Source organism: Nematolebias whitei, chromosome 9, assembly GCF_014905685.2.
Source record: "Nematolebias whitei isolate Nwh7 chromosome 9, NemWhi1, whole genome shotgun sequence".
NCBI lineage: Eukaryota > Metazoa > Chordata > Actinopteri > Cyprinodontiformes > Rivulidae > Nematolebias > Nematolebias whitei.
The window spans coordinates 39,172,216-39,195,970 of NC_056506.1; the positions used below are offsets into that span (position 1 = coordinate 39,172,216).

Here is a 23,755-nt window from a genome sequence, read left to right on the forward strand (position 1 = left end):
TATATATATATATATATATATATAGTTGTAATGTTGTAGTTGAACAGAAGAAAATATTTTAAGAAATATTAAGGATAAATGACAGTTATTGCTGGCTGACATCTGAGAAATACAAAAGTAAAATACACAACCCTTAGAGCGTTTTTCACTTTTATTTCCCTCAAGTTTTTGCTGACGTGAGTCATTGCTGCTGTGGGTTTTATGCACTGCAGTGAAGGTGGCTTAGAGGAACACTGTTCCCAGCTGGGAGTTTGTGGAGTTTGTGTACACTGAACGTCCTTGATGTTGGAGATGGTTCAGCTTTGATGCCTGTGAGATACTGAGAAAACTCCCCTCCCTCTGGAGAGCGTCACCCCCTTCCTTTGCTTTTTACAGCATCACAGTTGTTTTTGTCACACTCCTTGATCGCAGGTCTGGCACAGCAGGTCACAGCAACACGCAGCAGCAACCATCTGCCCCATATTTGTCAAAATGCCAGGTGTGTTTGATTCTTTGCCCTTCACCTCCATGCGGCCCTCCATCACCAGGCCCACATGTCAGGTGGTGAAGCTGGATGTGTGTGTGTGTCCTACATATGTGTGAGTCTGCATCCCCTCTGAGTGACACATGCTGGCCAGTGTCTACAGGCCATCTCTAACCTTTGCTGTCATTTCTCAGTGTTTTTTTTTTTTTTCTTCTGTCATCATCAACATCTTTCTCTCCCTCTCTTTTTGGTTTATTCATTCAGTCTTTTTGTACCTCTTCTACTCATCCTTCCTCTTTGCATGACATCATGTCGATGCAGCCCTTCAAGAGCTTGTTCCAGTTCTTCCTGAAGTATTCTGCTGATGCAGGATGCTACATTTGGTACCCTGGCCATTCTGTTGGTGAAATGTCACGCAGTGTCCCTGTCTGTCTCATATGTCTGTCCTTTAGCTTATCTGATCCTCTGTTATTGGCTTATGTATTAGATGTATTAGATTTGGCTTATGTATTAGCTTCAGTGTAAGAAATGGGCTCAGCTTGAGTTGTAACAGTAGATAAAGGGTGGTGCAAGTGATGTAGCCTACGTGATACGCTGGTGTACGCCGTATACCCACTAGAAAAGCTTGTGAATTTCACTTGAAAGTGCCCAGTGATACGTGACATATCATTGCACATGTCATTATATTGAAACATTGGGTAAAAATGTGTCGTAAACGCACTCAGAGAACAGTGGTGTCCCTCTTCTTTCTTTTTTTTTTGGGGGGGGGGGGGGGAGGGGGGACGATCTGTTTGTATTCTGCCAGGCCTGTGTGCCACCACGAGCTGCTCTGCCTCCAGCTATGTGAAGCTAGCAGGAGTGACGCAGAGCATTGCCAGAACAAGAGCAAGGGGATTTTCAGAATAAAAGTTTAGACCGGATATTTATATTTTGACGTTTCAAAAGTATTAGTAAAGTTTGAAGCCACCAGTTCGAAGTTGTGAGAGCAATAAACAGCCAAACCCTTATTAAACAATGATTCTTGGTCACATTACTTTAGATTAAATTTATTTTTTTCCAAACAACACAATCTGCATTAATGAAACTTTAAAAAGACAATTTTATACAAATCTGACAGTATTGCTGGACAAACCTTAATAAAATCTGTTTGTGGGGTCTGCCTTTGTGCCAAATCCAAAATGATAAACTTGCAGGATTTTGGAACGATTTTATGAAGTGTGATTCAATGGAAAGGTTATGAACAATTAGTACCTTACCTGTTGTAAATATCTCTTTGAACAGCTTCCATCTGGAGAAATAGAAATTAACTTTGCCTTGATTGATAAGCTAATGATGAATCTGAGAAGAGCCAAAACCCAAGTGAACTGTTGTTATCTTAGCCTTTTCAATCTCAAGCACACGTAGTGACAGCAGCAGCTAGTTGTAGCAGCTCAGGTGCAGCCTCTTCATTCAGAATAGTACAGCCTTTATGTTAGAATGACTGTGTAATGTGAAACTGACAGGAGTACAAAGGTTACAAACTGATGTTTCCCTGAAATGCTATGAAATTTATGAAACTGGAGTTGATTTGAGACTGTACCAGGCATTAGCTAGTGAATCCAGTCAGAAATAAACTCCTTTGTTAATAACCTGAAGTCTTTCAAAGAGTTATCTATGACAGGTAATATATTAATTGTTTATAAACTTTCCACAAACCCATTTGCAAAACTTCTGAACTCTCCCTTTAGGTGCTTAAGGCAGTTTCTTCTAGCTGGCAGTTAGTTTTTAGCACATACAATTGATATGTCGCTTATTTTCCATTTAGTTTTTTGTCTTCACTGTCTTGACTGAGAAATATATGGCTTATAACTTTGAAATTTACATCATGCCTGCAGTTTGGGCACTGATGCTGATGATGGAAATGCTTCTATTCAAAACCACATCAGTGAAATCCTGCATTGCAAACCCTAAAAACAACTGAAAACGTAGAAATCCCTGATAGAGCTAGAATTAGTTTGCAGGTTTGTTGTGTACCAGTATATTTTTACCAGCATTATATAAACTGTGGCCTTCAGAGGATTTATGACTTTTCCAGCGAACATTTTGAACTATTTTTACCTTTAATTAGGCCAAAAAAAAATCATCTTCAAAGTGGCTGTGTATTATACGAGGCTGGAATAATTGTGATTTCCCTTTTGTGCAGTGCAGCATACTCTCATTCAACAGTTTTTAAATTATCGCTGAAACCTTCCACACAGTAACCCAGAAATAAATGAAACATTGCGTGTTGAACCCCGGTCTCCCTTGTTATTTCCATGTGGACGTGTTGGCCTAGATTACAGCAATAAAACAACGTCTCACTTACAGCATATTACAACAATGTCCTGTGCTTATGTGCTCACAAAAAAAAAAAATACCTGCTTCATTGTTTCAGCTCTGCAGCATGGTGTAATATGTTGATGTTGCCCTGATCTGTGACTATCGACTACGCTGTGGCGGAAAAGTAATTGAATTGGCCGACGTGGCTCGGCCTTTTGCTTTATGTTGGGAGCTCCTCTGTGTCACAACTGCCAGCAAGTCATTACAGCAGATTAGTTATTCTGGCCTCACGCCAGCTTTGTCACACTCTTCCTCCTTCCTCACACTTTGTGCTCTCTGCCAAGCCTTCATAAAACAGAAGACCCACTTGCTGTGGGTATGATTCGAAGATTGTAGGTTATAAACAAGATATATACGGAGCTATGGGTGAATGTTTGTGAGCGTGCAGCATCTAATCAAGCTTTGATGAGCTTCCTGTTTCCCAGCTGGTGATAAAATGAAGGGATCATCATCTTTTATTAAGAACGGATGGCCGAGCGCATTTAGCCACAAATATCCACACAGGCCCTGATAAACACAATGACTCTCTCCACTTCTGTCCGCCTACCTTGTTGTCTGTTTACAGTTGGAACTAATTATAGAGGTGAGCTCACCACTCAGGATTATTAATGTTTAAAATGAATCTATCACTTCTCAGAGGAGCGAACAGAAGCCTCTCGTTTCTTGCCAATGACAGCTGATGTCAAAGAGGAAAGTTGATTGTCCCCCGTGGAGCTGTTTGCATTCATGCCATTAATGTAATTTAAAGAAGCAGGCTTTACTCTTACATTAACTCCAAAATATGCATCTATAGTGCTTCAGTTTTTAAAGCGAAAGTTTTTCAGTGAGTTTATTAGTAATCAGCATCTAACCTGCAGTGAACAGCAGTAGTGATTTCACGTTAAAGAATCAGGGAGGGACAGTGTGAGTGATGAAAAGATAGACTGAAATTTGCTGAATTAGCTCAGATTGACTTTTGTTAAACCTAAATGAAGCTGTACACTAGCTAAAAGCTGCAAAATTCTATCTAAAAGTTGCAAAGCATTAGCTAAAATAGCAAAAGCCTAGTTAAAAGCGAAATATTGTGAAATGCTAGCTAAAAGCAGTAAAAGTTTGCTAAATGGTAAAGATAGAAAAAGCCTATCTGGCTACTAAAAAGGCTAGCTAAAAGCTAAAGTAGCAAAAGTCTAGTTGAAAGTTAAAGTAGCAACAGGTTAGCTGAAAGCTAAAGTCGCAAAGCGGTAATAAGAAAAGTAGCATAAAAACGCAAAAGTAATTCAAGTATGCCAATTTCATTGAGAACAATATGTTTTTTCAGATCTTAATGTATTTCTACTGGGAAAATATTTGTAAATAAAGAGATAAAACACACAAACCAAAAGTCATGGCACCCATTTTAGGTTTGAGCTGTTGTTTTAGTATGAATGACACAAATAAGCACAAAGTACACAGAAGTAGTTAGACAGCTTAAAAAAACAACAACTACAGAACAATCTAAAATTCTGATTCAGCATTCACACTATTCTGAGAGAATTACGCAAACTGCTGCTTAGAGGCGAGTTCATTTAAGAATAATTTTCTAACATCAAAACTTTTTTTGTTTTGAACTTTTTTGAATCAAAAACAACTCAAACTTCAGACAATTCAGTTCAGGCACGTCGCTATCTTGTTCAAACAAGAGGTACAGCAAAAATCTATAACAAAGTGTCTAATTCTTTAGTTTGAATTGTCTTTCTTAGCTGTAGTTATCTCGTGAATGAGCTCTCGTCTTGGCAACTGTTGGCTTGAGTCCTTCATGAGAACTTCTTCCTGATTCTCCACATTGAGTCTCACTTCAGAAGTTTTCCCTACAAACACACTTAAGCTAAAAAACCTTCTGTCTCTTACATCAAGAAGCAGTATCTTTGTACTGACAAGCTAAAGCAAATTGGAAGCAAAAAATAAAGCTGAAGTTCAAAGAACAAAAAGCAAATGTTTTTAGTTTCTGCATTTAAAAAAAAAAATGTATCTTGGACATAATGATAGAATGACAGACAGACATCCTGAAAAGGTTGCAGGTAATCCTACGTTTGAAAGTTGATCTTCCTCTCAGCTTTTAAACTGATCAGGTGAATTCAAAGTGAGTCAGAGCTAATTACTCACGCTACAATTCAAGTGTAACTATTTGTGACAAGTATTTTTGTTAGTTCTTTTTTTTTAAGGCAGCCATGCACACATTCAGCTCAATCTTCATTGAGTGACCAAAGGTGAAATCTCTGCGTCACGTTTGGTCTTTCTTTTTCCGCACAGACTGACCGACCAAATGATAGCACAAGAAGCCGGACCTCCTCCCTACAGGAGGCTGATAAATCCTGTCATACACACACATACACAATATTCATTACAAATGTCTAGATATTCACCTATTGCAGTTAGATACACATACGTTTGTGACAGTGATTCAGAATTGACCGGTCCCTAATCCATCTCCATGGCAACAACAATCCCGGTGTGCTGTCAGTGAGTATGTGAGCGCAGCGACCTGACCTGTGAGAAAGTTACAGTGTGTTGGTCCTCATCAGTCATCGGCTCGCACTCTCTCGCAGGGGCGGCAGGAATGGATTTATCTGGTGATACTCTGATATGGCTGATAGGGTTAATTGGTTTTCAGAGGGCATGTAGAGAGACAGAGCCTGACACTGACCAGATTACTGCTGCAACACCAGGGAAAGACCTACCACAGACTGGTGGAGGAGGAGAGGAGGAGGGGTAAAGGTACAGTTGGGGATGAACTGTAAGCAGGTGGTGCAGAGTGGAGGAGAGGCGGAGGAAGATTTATCTTTTACCACGAGAGCTGAGAGGTCAAAGAGTAGACATACTGAAATATGTGATGAGAGGGATAGATCTAAGAGCAAAACGGAATCAAATTATACTGGATTTATTTTAGCTGCACGGTGGAGCAGCTGGTTAGCAGTGCTGCCTCACAGCAAGAAGGTTCTGGGTTCAACATTCATGTGGGGCCTTTCTCTCCCAATAATAATTTTTGATGATGTAGATGCTCTTATCACTTTTGGTTTCACTTCACAAGAGATTCCTCTATTCAAAACTGAATTGAAGGAGTTCATACCGCCCACCAGCTTTCATGCCATTTTGGCCAAACCTTGAATATAACATTATGCACAATCTCATGTCATGTGTTACTATGAGTATTTGTTGTGAATGACTCTCAGCTACTACCACACAAACTTTAGCCCAGTATCTGTAAAACTGACTGCCATTTTTGAGTAAGTTTGTGCAACTTAGCTTTGATTGACATCTCATATTGGATTCACTCAAAATGTTAATTAGTCGACCAGTAGATGTACATTAAATGATTAATTGCAGAGTTTCAATAAAATCAAATCGGTGTTTCATGAGATATTTTGCAAACAGACAAACAGGATTAACTCCTTTAGTTAACGCTAAAGTTTTAAGCAAAGGTCTTGCTCAATGATTAACACTCGAAGTGTTGTAAACGACTTTCAGCTACAAGCACACCAAAGTCTAGCCCAATACAACTGGCCAAATTAAATCCACTTGCATTTTCTACGGTCCGTTAGTTTTGGTGGTCATCTTGAATGGGGTTGGTCCAAAAAATAATCAGTTGTAGATTAACGTCTATTAATCATTTCTGTAAATTTTCATTTACAGCTATCCTACAGTTCATGAGATATTATGCTAACAGGCAGAGTTGACTTCAATCAGTTAATGGCAAAATTTAAACAAATGTTTTGAGCTTTCTGTTAGTGCTCAGTATATGTGTTAGGGATCAGTGTCAACTACTACCACTCAAAATGTTAGTGTAATATCTGTCGAGGTGAAAAAATCTAAAGTCATTTTTATGCTTTTATGGTCAGCTGGCTGTGGCTATTGACTTCAAACATTTAAATTAGTTGAACATTTACATCCAGTGATTGTTTTCTGCAAGTTTTATTAAAACGCCCAGTGAGATATAGATATACCAACACACACACACACGAAGACTCAGGAAAAACATTATCATCAGCCTTGTCATTGAGTGGCTGTCAGTAGTGATGCAGAGAATCTAAACTGGCATTTTAATTATTTTACAAATAATTAGCTACTTTGAAAGTAATTTCCAACAAATATAATTTATACACTGTGGTAAATATACCCTAAAAAGAGTTGGACTTATTGTTGATATATTTTTAGGAGATAAAAGCTAACATAATTTTCAAAGAAGTAAATCTTTTTTTGCGAGTTTTGTCCACTTCAGTCGTTCCTTTTCTTCTCTCAGAGCTTTCACTTTTCCTTTACTTTGAAAACTTTAGTTCAGCTTCTTTAGTGACAAACGAGTGCCGACTGATAACATGGTGACTGTAAATTCCCTCAGAGGAAAGTTACTGAGGACGTGATGAATGACTGTATGACTCTGTGAATGCTAAAGACTTCACCCTTTACCAGGAAAGAAGCAGGACTGTTAATGGATTTAATACTTCTGCAGGACCTGGATGGTTCTTCTGAAAGTGTTGAAACACGTAATCACCTTTTCTTATCACGAGATTCACAGAAATGCTTCATAGTGCATTTTAGGCGACAAGCAATGCTTTTGCAAGCTGCTGCCTTTCTTTGCTGTCCTAATTGTGTAGTAATTCTCAAGTTTCTTTTTTTCTGTGAGCATGAACAAGTTACTGTGTAGGAGCCAAAATGTATGAATCTCTGCAGTGAAATGCTTCAAAAACAGAATTACAGCTTTTGACAAATGTGTGCAGCTGCGTCGAGAAAAAAAAAAAAAGTTTCAAGAGCACAGCAAGTTCTCAAGCCACCGGAGACATGACATGAATTTTTAATCCCGACTCGCAAAGTCTGACATCAGTTGCTTTTCCACTTGGTTTTATCCTCAAGGTTGTTAAAGTGGGTACTTATCGATTTCGCGTAAGTCAATACAGAGCTCCAGTTGCTCATCACCAAACTCAAAATAAGCCCACAGAGTTGGTGTTAAATATTCCTGAAATATTCATCACTGTGAGGTTTTCATGCAGTTCCTCACAGCCTTTTGTTTTACCACCTTTCCCATCAGGATTGACTAAACACACAGGTTTATTCAGCAGTGCTGTGCCCCACAGACACTGTTGCAAATTTAAAGGCAGAAGCCAAAAGCCACAACGGGGACCACAGTTCCTGGCTGTCAATCACTAAACTGTAGCAGTGAAGCAACAGAATGACTTGATATTAGATGATATATAGTTTTATTTAATTTAAATACCTCCTACACAGGCAGCCCATGATTGACTCGAGTGGTTTTCTGGTTTATGTCTCCTCCCTCGTCCACTGCCTGTATTTAATTATCTGCTACCCTCTTTTGCAAGCTTTTTTTTTCTTTTAACTTTTACCTAACAGATTTTTTTAAAGTGTCCAAAAACCAGCTTACACGATGATCCAGTCTACAAGATGTACAGTCTCGGTTGCCTCTGTTAGTAGAGTTTCTGTTTTTCCACAGTAGGGGAAACCAGAAGGCAGTGTCATATTTGGGGCTTTATGGTCTTTGCTTTTGTTTTATATTGATTTTTTTTTTTTTTTTGGGGGGGGGGTCTTTTGTTTTATTTATTTATTTATTTGTTTATTTACTGGTTGTTTGGTAGAGTACCATAGGTTCTGCACCTATGGTCATATGCATAGATTCCCCACATAGTCCTTCTTACCATCTGACTATTCCATTACAAATCAGCACACCTGCTGTCAATCAGTAATTACCCCTAGCACTATGTAAACTTCCTGTTTTTCTTCATTTCTTTGCCAGATTATCTGGTAATCTCCATGCATTTTATGTTTGCCGGTTCCTCTGTTTTCTTCCTGTTGTTTTATGATCAAAAGTACGCAGAGTTCCTGAAAACTGCTTCCTTCGTGCCTGCATTTTGTCCTGCATAACCTTCAAAACATGACAGATAGAACATAACCAGTGTATGAAAATATACAGGTGCTGGTCATAAAATTTGAATATCATGAAAAGTTGATTTATTTCAGTAATTCTATTCAAAAAGTGAAACGTGTATATTATATTCATTCATTCGAATTCAATTCAGTTCAAAAATACTTTATTAATCCCAGTGGGAAATTAAACATTTATTATTATTTATTTATTTATTATACACAGACTGATATATTTCAAAGGTTTATTTCTTCTAATGTTGATGATTATAACTGACAACTAATGAAAACCCCCAAATTAGTATCTCAGAAAATTAAAATATTGTGAAAAGGTTCAATATTGAAGACACCTGGTGCCACACTAATCAGCTAATTAACTCAAAACACCTGCAAAGCTGCAAAGACCTTTAAATGGTCTCTCAGTCTAGTTCTGGAGGCTACACAATCATGGGGAAGACTGCTGACTTGACAGTTGTCCAAAAGACGACCATTGACACCTTGCACAAGGAGGGCAATACCCTAAAAGGTCATTGCTCAAGAGGCTGGCTGTTCACAGAGCTCTGTGTCCAAGCACATGAATAGAGAAGTGAAGGGAAGGGAAAGAAGTGGTGGGAAAAAATGTACAAGCAATAGGGATAACTGCACCCTGGATAGGATGGTGAAACAAAATCCATTCCAAAATGTGGGGGAGATTCACAAAGAGTGGGCTTCAGCTGAAGTCAGTGCTTCAAGAACCACCACACACAGACGTATGCAAGACATGGGTTTCAGCTGTTGCATTCCTTGTGTCAAGCCACTCTTGAACAAGAGACAGCGTTAGAAGCATCTCTCCTGGGCTAAAGGCAAAAAGGACTGGACTGAGTGGTCCAAAGTTATGTTCTCTGATGAAAGTAAATTTTGCATTTCCTTTGTTAAATCAAGGTCCCAGAGTCTGGAGGAAGAGAGGAGAGGCACAGAACCCACGTTACTTGAGGTTCAGTGTCAAGTTTTCACAGTCATTGATGGTTTGGGGTGCCAAGTCATCTGCTGGTGTTGGTCCACTGTGTTTTCTGAGGTCCAAGGTCCACGTAGCCATCTACCAGGAAGTTTTGGATCACTTCATGCTTCCTGCTACTGACCAACTTTATGGAGATGCAGATTTCATTTTCCAACAGGACTTGGCACCTGCAAACAAGTGCCAAAGCTACCAGTATCTGGTTTAAGGACCATGGTTTCCCTGTTCTTCAATGACCAGCAAACTCACCTGGCCTTAACCTATGGGGTATTGTGTGAAGAGGGAAATGTGATACACCAGACCCAACAATTCAGAAGAGCTGAAGACCACTATCAGAGCAACCTGGGCTCATAACACCTGAGCAGTGCCACAGACTGATAGACTCCATGCCACGCCGCATTACTGCAGTAATCCAGACAAAAGGAGCCCCAACTAAGTATTGATGCTGTACATGCTCATACTTTTCATGTTCATACTTTTCAGTTGGCCAACATTTCTAAAAATCCGTTTTTAATTGATCTTAAGTAATATTCTAATTTTCTGAAAAACTGAATTGGGAATTTTCATTAGTTATCAGTTATAATCATCAACATTAAAATAAATAAACATTTGAAATATATTAGTCTGTGTGTAATAAATTAATATAATATATAATTTTCACTTTTTTAATGGAATTACTGAAATAAATCTACTTTTTCATGATATTCTATACGACCAGCACCTGCATAGCAAGACATCAGTGTATTGTCATAAGGACAAAAACAAAGGTTAACAGACCGTCTCAACTCTTGATAGCCCTTTCTACTAGTTTCTTGATTAGACTCTACATATTGTTCAGTTCATTGTTTAACTCACTAAATAGCTCTTAAGTCATTTTATGTGTCTTTTTTAAAACTAATATAATAGGTGTGGTGGCTGAAAACTGCAACTTTTATATTAAATATGCAGCCAACGTGAAAAGTTTCAGAAATAACTTCAACACTAATGCACCTCGTATTTTCCAAGTGGACGTTTTATTCTGTATTTTTGAATATTTTCACCACGTGTGAGCTTGACAACGCAGACAAACCATCAAGCTGATGAAAGCCATATTTGTGGTTCACACACTTGTCAGGAAACTCATTTACTCAGGGTCGAGGCTGCATGCCCACACGCATATGAACACTGCATTATGTGGAGCCTGAACAAAAATTAATGGAGCAGAAATGGCCTTGAAAGTTAAAAGATGCCCGTGAAACTGCAAATAAGAAAGCAAACATTTCTTTCTTCTAAATTGGAGTGCACTTTTCTGTGTTTCACTCTATAATTTGTTGATTTGTCAAATATTCACACGTGAACAGTTTTACTGTCCCCTGTGCGCCACTGCAGGCAAATTGTGCCGAAGCAGTCTTTTCCAGTGTGCTATGAGTGACAAAAAAAAAGTTAAGCAATTGAGATTTGGTAAGAAAACAATAGCCTGAAGGAGGAGAAGTAAACTGGGGGGGGGTTGTGTGTGCAAGCAACTGCAGCAGAAAATGCAGAGTCCTGAGTAAACACTGCCTGGACAAAATAAAATGACTTTTTAAAAGAAATGGAAGTATTGACATGCAGATCATCTATCAGTTCTGATAAATGAAAATGTAATATGTGGCCAAGCTCAAATGAAGCTCTTCCACATTTAAAAGCCTACAAATGTCTACCTAAGGAAATCCACTGGTTCTGCATTACCCTGCTGCAGAGATGTCCCATCCAATTTAATGGGTGTCAGTTTGAAGAAGTGATGCGAGCTCGCTTATGGCAGTCAGTGATTAGAGAAGGTGTCAAGCTCAATAAAGCCGAGCTGCCGTGAGGTTCAAAGATGTCTCTAAAGATGAAGAGGCTTTCCCGCTTGGTGAAATTCAGCACTGTTTTTTAAGTTTCCAAACAACTGAATTTTTCATACTCTATTAAAATCTGAACATTTATTCTGTTTTCTATTAAGTTCAATAAGATTTGAACAACTTCCAGTGCTAACATTTTTTTTCTCCACACTGTCCATGTGGTGCAGACAAAGCAATCTAATGGAAAAGTCACTTTTAAAAAGGTTTACACACCTTCACTGTTTTTCATATTTCTAGACTTTACCTATCCATCCTTTATCTTTTACCCGCTTCTTCCATTTTGGGTCACGGGGGTCGCTGGTGCCCATGTCCAGCAATCACTGTGTGAGGGACACCCTGGACAGGTTGCAAGTCCATCAGAGGGCCACATAGAGACAAACGAGACAAACAACCATTCACTCTCTCACTCACACCCAGGGACAATTTAGAGTTACCAATCAGCCTAACATGCATGTTTTTGGTCTGTGGGAGGAAACTGGAGCCCCCCGGAGAAAACCCACACATGCACGTAGAGAACATGCAAACTCCACCCAGAAAGGCCCCCTTGGCTGGGATTTGATCCGGTGACCTTCTCACTGAGAGGCAACCGCTGTACAAACTGAACTACTGTGCTGCAACTCTTTTTTTTTCCTATTACTTAAAATTTACAACATTTCTATTGGGAAAAAATTGACAATTTCTCGGCTTTTACTTTTTAGATTTCTAGTCATTTGTTAAAAATAAATAAATAAATAAATAAATAAATAAAGTAAAATCATAGTGCTCAAGAAACAAATCAATGTTTTCCCTTGGGGCAGAATCTTTGATTTAAAATTTGTTTATTTTCCTTTTTTTTTTTGTTTGTTTTATAGATTTTGATCATGTGGGCTTTTGTGTTGCCATCATTTTGATAACAAAAACTACAAACTCCACGTTATAAGTCAGTTCCCATTTAGCTTAGAACAAAAAAAAAAACTGTCAAAAATATTTAAACTATCGATCAAAAGTGTCCATCTACAATTCATTTCAAGATTTATGCATTCAGGCTAATCACCTGGAGCTCCTGCATGACATTTGTAAATCCATGACATTATTTGTTGCCTGACAGCAATACAGCCGATCATTGTGAAGCAGAACATCCCTTCAGCTCAAATCCATCCTGGAGAAAATAGTTTCTAGTTTCTGGCTTTTTTTTTCCCACTGCACATGCCATTAGCATTTCTGCCAGAGGTCCCACTCATACCTTTACACATATATTTCCATCAAATTAGGATGATGCTATAATAAGAAAAAGCACTGCATAGATGAAGTAATGAATATTAAGAATAATTCTGTTATAATAACTAGATAAACCACATTTCCTGCAAAAATGCTGTGTGAATGATTATTGCTGAAGAACTTGCTGGAAAAACAGCTGAAGTTAGCAAAAAAAAAACACATTCTGAAATGTAGCTGAAATGGAAGAACAAGCATAAATTAGCAAAAGATAGCAGAAAAATACATATTTGCTGAATTAGGTTTAAATAAGCACAAAAAAATAGGAAATTGGCTAAAAAAATATGAAGTTGGAAAAACATAGCTGAAAAGTAGCTGAAACGACAGAAACAAGCTTAAACTACCAGAAGAAAGCGGGAAGAACTGAAATGAGTTTCAAAAATGTGGAATTAGCTGAAAAAGCTAAAAGTAGCATCAAAAGAGCTAAATATTAGCTGAAAGATCCGAAAAAGTTGGAACTAACGGAAAATATCTGAAATGAACATAACAACCTGAAATTAGCATCCATCCATCCATTTTCTTCCGCTTATCCGGGGTCGGGTCGCGGGGGTAGCAGCCTAAGTAGGGAGGCCCAGACTTCCCTCTCCCCAGCCACTTGGGCCAGCTCTTCCGGGGGAATCCCGAGGCGTTCCCAGGCCAGCCGAGAAACATAGTCCCTCCAGCGTGTCCTGGGTCTTCCTCTGGGCCTCCTTCCAGTGGGACGTGTCCGGAACACCTCACCAGGGAGGCGTCCAGAAGGCATCCTAAATAGATGCCCAAGCCACCTCAACTGGCTCCTCTCGACGTGGAGAAGCAGCGGCTCTACTCTGAGTCCCTCCCGGATGATCGAGCTTCTCACCCTGTCTCTAAGGGAGAGCCCAGACACCCTGCGGAGAAAACTCATTTTGGCCGCTTGTATCCGAGATCTCATTCTTTCGGTCACAACCCAAAGCTCGTGACCATAGATGAGGGTGGGAACATAGATCGATCGGTAAATTGAGAGCTTCGCCTTTTGACTCAGCTCTCTCTTCACCACGACAGACCTGTACATCGCCTGCTTCACTGCCGACGCTGCACCTATCTGCCTATCGATCTCACACTCCATTTTTCCCTCATTCGTGAACAAGACCCCAAGATACTTGTACTCCTCCACTTGGGGTAGGACCTCCTCCCTGACCCAGAGAGGGCACTCTACCCTTTTCCGGCTCAAGACCATGGCCTCGGATTTGGAGGAACTGATCTTCATCCCGGCCGCGTCACATTCGGCTGCGAACCGCTCCAGCAAAAGCTGTAGATCACGATCTGATGAAGCCAATAAGACCACATCATCTGCAAAAAGCAGAGACGCAATCCTAAGGCCACCAAAACGGATCCCCTCAACACCTTGGCTGCGCCTAGAAATTCTGTCCATAAAAGTTATGAACAGAATCGGTGACAAAGGGCAACCTTGGCCTTGAAATTAGCATAAAGAAGTTAATTAGGCTGAAAGTAGCAGAAATTAACATGAAGAACTTGAATGTATCTGAAAACAGCTGAAATTATCTAAAAATGCTTTACAAAGCTAGCTAAAAAGTTAAAACAAGCTTATATTGGTAGAAGAAAGCAGAAAGAACATGTTTGCTCACTTGAAAAGGGCTGAAATTAGCAAACAAACAGCTAAAAAGTAGCTAAAAATGCAAAAAGAAGCTTAAGTTATCAGAAGGAAGTGAGTAAAGCACATTTTTTATGAATTAGGCTGAAAAAGTTTAAATGAGTGCAAGAAATGTGGAATTAGCTGAAAAAGCTAAAATTAACATAAAACAGCTAAATAGTAGCTGAAATAGCAGAAAAATCTGAAACTTGCATAAATAAACTGAAAGGAGCAGAAAGAAGTTAGAAAAAGCACAAAAATGTAGTTAGCAAAAATAATATAAAAGGATCACAAAACTGCTGAAAAACAGCTGAAATTAGTTGAAAGTAGCTTAAAATGTTTAAATTTGCACAAGGAAGCTGAAAGAAGCTGAATCAGAACAACATGTTTAAGGAGCAATAACAGGCTGTAAACAGATCTAAAGATTTGAAGGATGTAAAATGAGATCAATTAATTTCCTATGAGGGCAAAAAGTGGCAGAAAAAGCTAATACAGTATATTTCAAAAAGCTAAAGTTGCACCAATATCAAAAGTCATTGCACCCTCCTCTTGAATGAGCTGAACGATTTGATATATGATTTACCGAAGTAGCACAAAAATTGTGGAAAGACAAAGATGCTGAAAATGTACAGAAGAAAAATGGATCACAATTGTGTAAATGCTTCATAAGCATTAATACAATAAGCATCAGGACTCAGTGGCAGCTTCAGACGCAGCTTTTTCTTATGCCCACATTTTCAAAATTGACATGTTAATTTTTAAAGTATCACTTCTGCTGCAGATCAATCGCTCTGAGTTGGAGCTAAAACAATTTTTAAGTAAAGTTGTCCTCCTTTTTGTTAAATTATTGATATAATTCCTGTCTGGTTGCGTCTGTATAATACGATTGAGCGCGCAGTGATGAATTACGTTACAAGATTGTTGTTTCTGAAAATGTAATCACCTTTTCCCTCAAGTGTCAACAGCATTTCCCTAACCTCAGATGATGTTGTACCAGCCAGCTTGACAGACTGTCGTTCAGAAAACAGACACAGGAGCGCCTCAGCTGATAATTAGAGCCCAAGTGGATTTGCGACAATGCATTTTTTATTTATTTTTTTGTTACCTGAGCGGGTGGGGGGGGGTGGGGGATTATGCTCTGGAATCCCAGGTATTAGATGGCTTACAAGGGGGATTAGGCACTGTGCTTGATTCACGGTCGTCCTGAACAGATAATGAGTTTGGAGTAGTATATCTCTCCAAAAACAAAAATAAATTGTATCCAGAGCAGAAGTAGGGTTTGGCAGCAGAGATATTAATCATCTCGGTCTCGTTGCCACTGGAGGTGGGTGGTTTTATCCAATAGTCAGAGAATATGTGACAGCAGCAAAATGAGCGCTAGTTCACTGTTCTGCTGTGCAATGTAATTTTATTTAGTATAATTAGGTGATCTGCTCATGTGGGAGCTCTTATATAATAATACTTTGTAGTACTATAAAGAAAATGAATTTCTACTGTAGACAGTTGTCTTTTCTGCACTGTGACATCTTGTATGTTTTCCTTTTAAATTGGTTCCACTAACCAGTATTCAGTCAGGTTTATGATATATTAATTAATATATATTCAACAGTTAAATACAAATTATCAATGTTTGGGCTTTTTAAAGTCCACTTTATTTTATTCATATGTATGTTTTTGATTAAAAAAAACAAGATGTGGAAATTGCTAAAATTCAGACGATTTCTCGAGTTCTCCACACATAAAATTTCATAAAAGGGTTTATGCTGGTTTTAAAACATTTTTCGGCATTTAGATTTTTTTTTGCTTTTAAATAACAAATATAACTGGGTTGCACTGATTCATTCAATAATTACATTCAACATTTTTGCTCATAAGCCGTTTAGCAAATACCGCCATCTGTTCACCCTCTACACTTCGGACTTAAGGTACAACTCACAGTCCTGCCATCTGCAGAATTTCTCAGATGACTCTGCCATTGTGGGCTGCATCACTGGTGACCAGGAAGCAGAATACAGAGGTGTGGTGGACAGAACCACCTGTAATTCAACGTGTGGACTGATACAAGTACCTGGGGGTCCACCTAGACAATAAACTGGACTGGACAGCTAACATCAACGCCCTCTACAAGAAATGGCAGAGATGCCTTTTTCTTCTAAGGAGACTCAGGTCCTTTAACATCTGCAGGACCATGCTGCAGATGTTTTACCACTTGGTGGTCTCCAGCGTCTTCTTCTATGCTGTGGTGGGCTCCCTGAATGACACACTGGACTCTTACCGCAGCACCTTCAGTCGTAGACTGAGACTACCAAGGTGCTCCACAGAACGCCACAGGAAGTCCTTCCTCCCTGTGGCTATTAAACTTTTCAACTCCTCCCCCTTTCTACACATAGGACAATTAAATTAATTCTGCACTACAATAATCATTTAATTTTTTTTGTCTCCACCTGATAGACCTTAATTGTTGGTATTTTTATATTCTCTGTTATTTTGTATATCTTGTGATTCTTGTGTATGTTCCTTTGTACTGAAACTCTGCCACAACAATTTCCTGTGGGCTCAGTAAAGTTCTATCTTATTTTGTCTTGTCTTGTCTTGTCTTGTCTTTGTTTTGAGCAAAGACTTGTGGACCTGTTTGGGGGTGCCCAGTGTGGGACTTGCACAATCTTTTTGAGTATTTGAAAATCGCTGTACTGCGTTTATGTACACCAATGATCACCGATTCAAGAACAAGTAAGAATATATGGAATAATACAAACTTCAGATAATCACACATAGGCTCATGTAGTCAGGTCTGCAACCTTTGCTGTAAAAAGAGCCATTGTTGCCACTTTGCTTACTAGTGACGATGTCCAGAGCCACAAAACCTGCTACAACTGTGTACTGTCAACTGGTGGCCCATGGACCTCTACAAGTTTGTTGGAGATGGCTTTTCTGGCCAGTGGGAGTGATATTATAAAACAACAAATGTCTAATTATTATTAACATGTATTGATATTTTTACATTTTAATACAAAAGAAAAGAACAGATTCATGTAAAGAAAGAAAAAAATATATAATTTTTAACAATTTTATAAAAAAAATAAATACTGAACTCTGCAGGCTGATGTGAGTTCTCAGTTGTTTAAGAATTATGTGTCCTACTTACAATAAAGCCTAAAGTTAAAGACAGTATAACATTTGGCTACTTTGATGGATATCCGGTTACCGGTACATTAAAAAAAAATACTTTCATTTACTTTGACTCTGTTTTTTGTGTTTTATTCTTAGTGTTATCGAATATTCCTTTTCAGCAGCTTGTCTTAAAGATATTCATTCTGATGGTTTTAGAACGATCACACTGTGAGACTGGAAGTTGACTTAAAGTGGCTAACAAACTACTAGCATGATGTAGTCCACATGTTTTACGCTTTATATAAGTACTGTTCTTCACATATTTGAAACTGACAGGAAATTTGCTAAAACTAGTCATTTTCATTGTTGTCAATAATTTAAATAAAATTCAGTTTTATTTTGGTTTTGGTCAAAGACCCACTGCAGAGGTACCAAAGAGCCACATGTGGCCCCAGAGCCACAGGTTGCAGACCCCATAGAGGTGTAGTATTATAGTATAGATCGAGTATTAGAGCTCAAGTATTATAGTATAAGCCTAGTATTAGAGCTCTAGTATTATAGTATAGGTCTAGTATTAGAGGTCTAGTGTTATAGTATAGGTCTAATATTAGAGCTCTTGTATTATAGTATAGGTCAAGTGCTAAATATGTTGATGTGGTTTACAGGGATTTTGGCCACATATCAAATTTGCCCACCTACAGTTCATTTTGTCCACCTAATATTACAGCGGCACATCCTATATGGCATATATATTAACTGGTTAATATATTTGAAATATAATAATATAATGTAATAATTTATTACATTTGTTATAATGGTGGTAAATGCATTTTTATTTGAGGTCTGTCTGTAACCTTCTGCATGTTTGTTATTGTCAATAAATAAACTGTATTCAAATGTAAAACTGTGTTCTAATTTTTAGCATCACTTATTGAATTAAGAAAGTAATCAGAGTCAGAGATTCTTTATTGTCATTCGCATCTCATGTGGTATATGTGGTGGAGCAAAATTATGTGCACAGGGTCCCAGTTACATCCGACAATAAAATGTAAAAGAAAAACAATGATAACATCTAAAATATGAACTAAGAAAAACATCAACTAAATATACACTAAGCACTCATAACATAAAAGCATTACGTCGAGCATCAGCACAAACATGAACACAAATCCGTGTAAGCAGATGAGCACGCATGAACACACCAACATTGAAGCAGATCAGCAGCGACATTGAAACAGATCAGCAGCAACATGGTGTGATTTTTTTTCACAGTGATTATTCTGGTTAGAGATTCATGAGTCTTACAGCCTCAGGGTAGAAGCTGTTCCTCAGTCTAGTGGTTCTACACTTAACCTCCTTCCTGAGGGGCGTGGGGCAAAAAGTGTGTGTGCTGGGTGAGTGGGGTCCTTCATGATGCAGGTGGCTCTCTTCCTGCATCTGGAGGTGTAGATGTCTGTGATGGTGGGGAGACTGACTCCAACAGACTTCTCTGCAGCCGTCACCACTCTCTGCAAAGCTTTTCTTTCTGCAGCTGTGCAGCCTCCATGCCACACTTTGATGCTGGAGCACAGGATGCTCTCCACTGCACACCTGTAGAAGGAGGTGAGGACTGAGCTTCTCAGACCAGCTTGTCTCAGCCGCCTGAGGAAGTAGTCTCTGATGAGCTTTCTTGATCAGGCTGGTGGTGTTGTTGCTTCAGCTGAGGTTGTCATTCATGTGTATACACAAGTACTTTTAGCTTGAGACCACTTTCACTGCAGATCCTCTTATATTCAGGGGGTGTAAGTGTTTTTGTTCCTTCTGAAGTTCACAATCATCTCCTTTGTCTTCTTCACATTGATGTGAAGGTTATTCTCTTTGCACCAGCTCTCCAGGTGTTCCACCTCTTGCCTGTAGCTGGACTCATCGTTGTTTGTGATGCATCCCACCACCGCTGTATCATCTGCAAACTTTACAATGTGACAGCCTGGATGGGTAGCTGCACAATCATACGTGAGCAGAGTAAATGGGAGGGGGCTCAACACACGTCCCTGCTGAGAGTCAGTGCTGAGGGTTATGGTGGAGGAGGAGAAGTTGTGGATCCTCACTAACTTTGGTCTGTTTGTTAAGAAGTCTAGTACCCAGTTGCAAATGGAGGGGCTTAATCCTAGTGTGAATAGTTTGTCCATCAGGGTTTGGGGGATCATGGTGTTGAAGGCAGATTTGAAGTCCACAAAGAGCATACAGATGTAAGAGTTTTTCTGCTCCAGGTGGTTGAGTGCAGTGTGGACCACAGAGGAGATGGCATCCTCTGTTGATCAGTTCTCACGGTATGCATACTGATGAGGGTCCTCGTTGATGTTGATTGTTGTTTTGATGTGAGTCATAACCAGTTTTTCAAAGTATTTAGAGACGATCGGGGTCAGGGCCACTGGCCAATAGTCATTCAGACCAGTCACTTTAGAGCTTTTTGGGACTGGGATGATGGTGGCAGTCTTCAGGCAGGTGGGAACTGTCTCCAGGGTAAGTGAGGTGTTAAAGATGTCTGCCAGCACCTCGCAGAGCTGATCGGCACATTCTTTCAATACTTTTCCGGGGATGTTGTCTGGGCCGGTTGCCTTATGCAGATTAATCCTCCTAAAAGTACTCCTTGCTTTGGCTGAGGTCACGCTGAGATGCTCTTCATCCAGTGGTGAGGTGAGTCTGGTACTGGGTGGTCTGTTCGGGTCTTCAAAGCATGCATAGAACTTGAGGGCATCAGGCAGAGATGGGTCTTTGGGGTAATGTTCACTCCTTTCTTTATAATCTGTTATGCAATTAATGCCCCTCCACATGCTCCGAGGGTCTTGCGAGGTGAATTGACCCTCGATTCTCTGTGCATATGTGGCCTTGGCCTTCTTAATACCAGCAACCAACTCTTTCCTTGTCCTACTCAGAACCTCTGAGTTTCCAGACCTGAAGGCAGTGTTCCTTGCTTCTAGCATGGTGCGCACCTCTGCATTTAGCCAAGGTTTTCTGTTTGGGTAGCTTTTAACATTTCTGATAGTGGAGACGGTTTCAGTACATGTACTAATGTAACCCAGAACTGAGGATGTGTATTGGTCAAGATCAAGCGATTCTCCATTTGCAGCAGCTTCTCTGTAAACCTGCCAGTCTGTTCGATCAAAACAATCTCTCAGTATGGGGCCACTGTCCTGAATCCAACATTTAACTTTCTTTTGTATTGGTCTGGAGCGTCTCAGTGGGGGCATGTAAGCAGGAGCCAGGAAGATTGAGATGTGGTCTGACAGTCCTAGGTGGGAGCAGGGTTCGGCTTTGTATGCATCTTTTACGTTCGTGTAAACATGGTCCAGCGTGTTGTTCCCACGTGTTGGAATTGCCACATGCTGATAAAAGCTTGGGAAGCTTTAAATCCTTAAGATTCACGTGATTAAAGTCTCCGGCTACAACGTGGAGGGTCTCAGGGTGTTTGTTCTGTAGTGAACTAATGATATCATATAGCTCCTGTAGTGTTTCATTAGCATTAGCAACCGGAGGAATGTAAACAACTGTGATGAAAAAAGTCACTGTGAACTCGCGGGGTAGATAATGTGGCCGACATTTCACTGTTACTTGCTCCAAAGCTTTTGAGCATGAGCTATTTACAACAGTACAGTTCGTGCACCAACTTTTACTCATGTAAATGCACACTCCGCTTCCCCGTGATTTCCTCGTTAGCTCGCTGCAGCGGTCCGCTCGAAAAAAAAAGTCTGTCATCCAGCTGGACAACTGTATCTGGCATTTTGCTTATAATCCACCATAACCATAACCACCATAATTCAAATAGGGTAAGTATGGATACCAGTTATGACTGTCACCCCCAAACTGGACCATAACATTTGTGTCATTTGCAAAATGGCTTATTGGTCATGGAGCAAATAATTTTGTTGATCCAATTAAAACTTTAATTGGTACAATAAAGATTTTATTCAGTGTTTATGAGGGTCTTCATGAGTTTTAACTTCTGATAGGCATTTTTTCATGTATTAAGCCCCACGAACCCCACAGAACAAAGTGTTTGAATGTTTCTATCAAACCTCAGACTACAGTTTCCGCTCCTCCTTGTACCTGTTCAGGAAATAATAAAAATTTGAATCATGTAACAGTTTGATGAAAGTTCGTTCGCACTGTAGTCTCCTTTTGTTTGCTGACCTTCCTTCTGCCTGACAAGGTTCTCGATTTACCAAGACAACATGTTGCACAAAGACTTTGCTGAGAGAGATATACAATACGTCGTGCAATATTAAATTTTATAACTGACAGATATATTAACCTTGACTGTCTCAGTGTGCTGTGCTGTCAGATGAGTATTCATTTATCTTAGCCAAAGTCCTGAACCTGCACTGCACTGACATTGAGAGAAAAAAAAAAGATTCATTTTACCAGTTCTCCTGGAGTCAATGAACTCATCAATTCATACAGCATGTAGCAATAAATACTACACAAACTGCAGACACTTAACACTGATGCTCATTGATGCTCTGCTACCTTAAACTGGTTACCTTTTGGTAAGGGTAAAATAATAAAATAAATCATAAGTAATGTGACAAAGCTTACGTTTTTACTTAAATGTGACACAATTGGCAAAAAAAAAAGTTTATTTATTTAGGGCTTTTAATTAGCAAATACAAACACAACTTTAATAGCAGCCCATGCATTTTACACATATGCCTTCAGTGCTGTCCTGCCTGAATTTGTCTACCTCTTAATGCCATCAATATGACACCACTGCTACAGAAACCATCAATAATACACAGAAACATTATGAATAGTATAATAAAAATAACACGGTGCTGCATCACAGACAGGTATCTCATGTAACAAGAACGAATGCCGTTACTAAAGCAAGAAACCCAATTAGCAGTATTCATCAAGTTTCCTTTTACTGAACCAAAGCTGCATCACATCATATTAACCAAAAGCATCAATATGGATGTAATAAATGGACATAAATATATTTTAAAAATGCATTTTACTCACTAAAGGTTTTTGATTATTTGTACACAAACTCTGTTCTCCTTTCTTTCCTCAAGAGTTCAGTTCTTCTGTCCTACAGGTCATCATGACATTTCCATTTCAGCAACAAGTTATTTTCCTTGAAAGCTAATGCTGAAAGTTGAGTCTGTTCTGTCACATTTCTGACATGAATTTTAATTTACTTTAGGGGTGAGACTGTCTACTCCCCATTAAGGGTAGTGAACATATACTGGTCACTATGATGCAGTTTCCTCTGGTCACTCTCTGACTGTCCAATCAAATGACATGAATATTCTGACGTTGTCTAATGTCTGCTGGAAGGCCCTGGTGTCTCCAGCTCAAAATCTGATTGGTCATAGCAACAGTTGCATTGATATTTGTTTTAACCTGCAGGTGTCTGTTGATTCTGAAGCCTCGGGACAGATTTATTTGACCCTAGCAACAAATGATTGTCGAAATAGGATTGGATGAAAGCTCTATATAAACATATTACTGGAAGCTGCAGCAAGGAGAAAAGCTATGAAATGAAGAGAACAGACATTTCAGAATAATATTAATACACAGAAAACAAGTTAACTAAAATGTAACTTAGTGGTTCTGATTGTGTTTTGGCCAGCAGAGAAGACTTCACTGGTCCTGATGGTCCACCACTACATAACTTATTGTGCAATTTCTTAAATGGTGGTCTTTTGGATGTTTAAACATTTAAATGTAAATAATTTTTAGTAGCTGGCAATTCCCAAGACTTGTTTTATGTAAGCTCTAAAATCTAAGGTCACAAATTAAGATCAAAGATAAAACCAGGTCTTTGCTTGTCCGGGCCGTTGCTATAGGTTGCTGTCTTGCTGTATATTAGGTTGTTGACAGGAGTATAATGTGTTGTGCACAATAATCTTGTCGTTTAAAGCTGTTAGAGGCTCTTCTGTATGTAATAAACTCATTTTCTTTGCAGTTGGGCGAGGACACCTTCAATCGAGCAAAGTTGTTGAATGTCGGCTACACGGAGGCTCTGAAGGACGCAGAGTATGACTGCTTCATCTTCAGCGACGTGGACCTGATCCCGATGGATGACCGCAACCTGTACCATTGTTACGACCAGCCAAGACACTTTGCCATTGCAATGGACAAGTTCGGCTTCAGGTGAGATTATTATGCCTATATGTGGCACTACACTGTTTGAATCAACACTTACTATAGTTTCAGAAGTATAAATATATCTATATATA

At 39.2% G+C, this 23,755-nt stretch overlaps 1 protein-coding gene across 1 annotated transcript in view; it reads left to right on the plus strand.

Moving 5' to 3' along the window:
- Positions 1-23,755, plus strand: part of b4galt2 (UDP-Gal:betaGlcNAc beta 1,4- galactosyltransferase, polypeptide 2) — a 189,517-nt gene that overhangs the window by 119,114 nt on the left and 46,648 nt on the right. Inside the window, exon 4 of the mRNA XM_037682331.1 lies at positions 23,482-23,669. Within this exon, the coding sequence (XP_037538259.1) occupies positions 23,482-23,669 (188 nt within the window). The remainder of the gene's footprint in view (positions 1-23,481; positions 23,670-23,755) is intronic.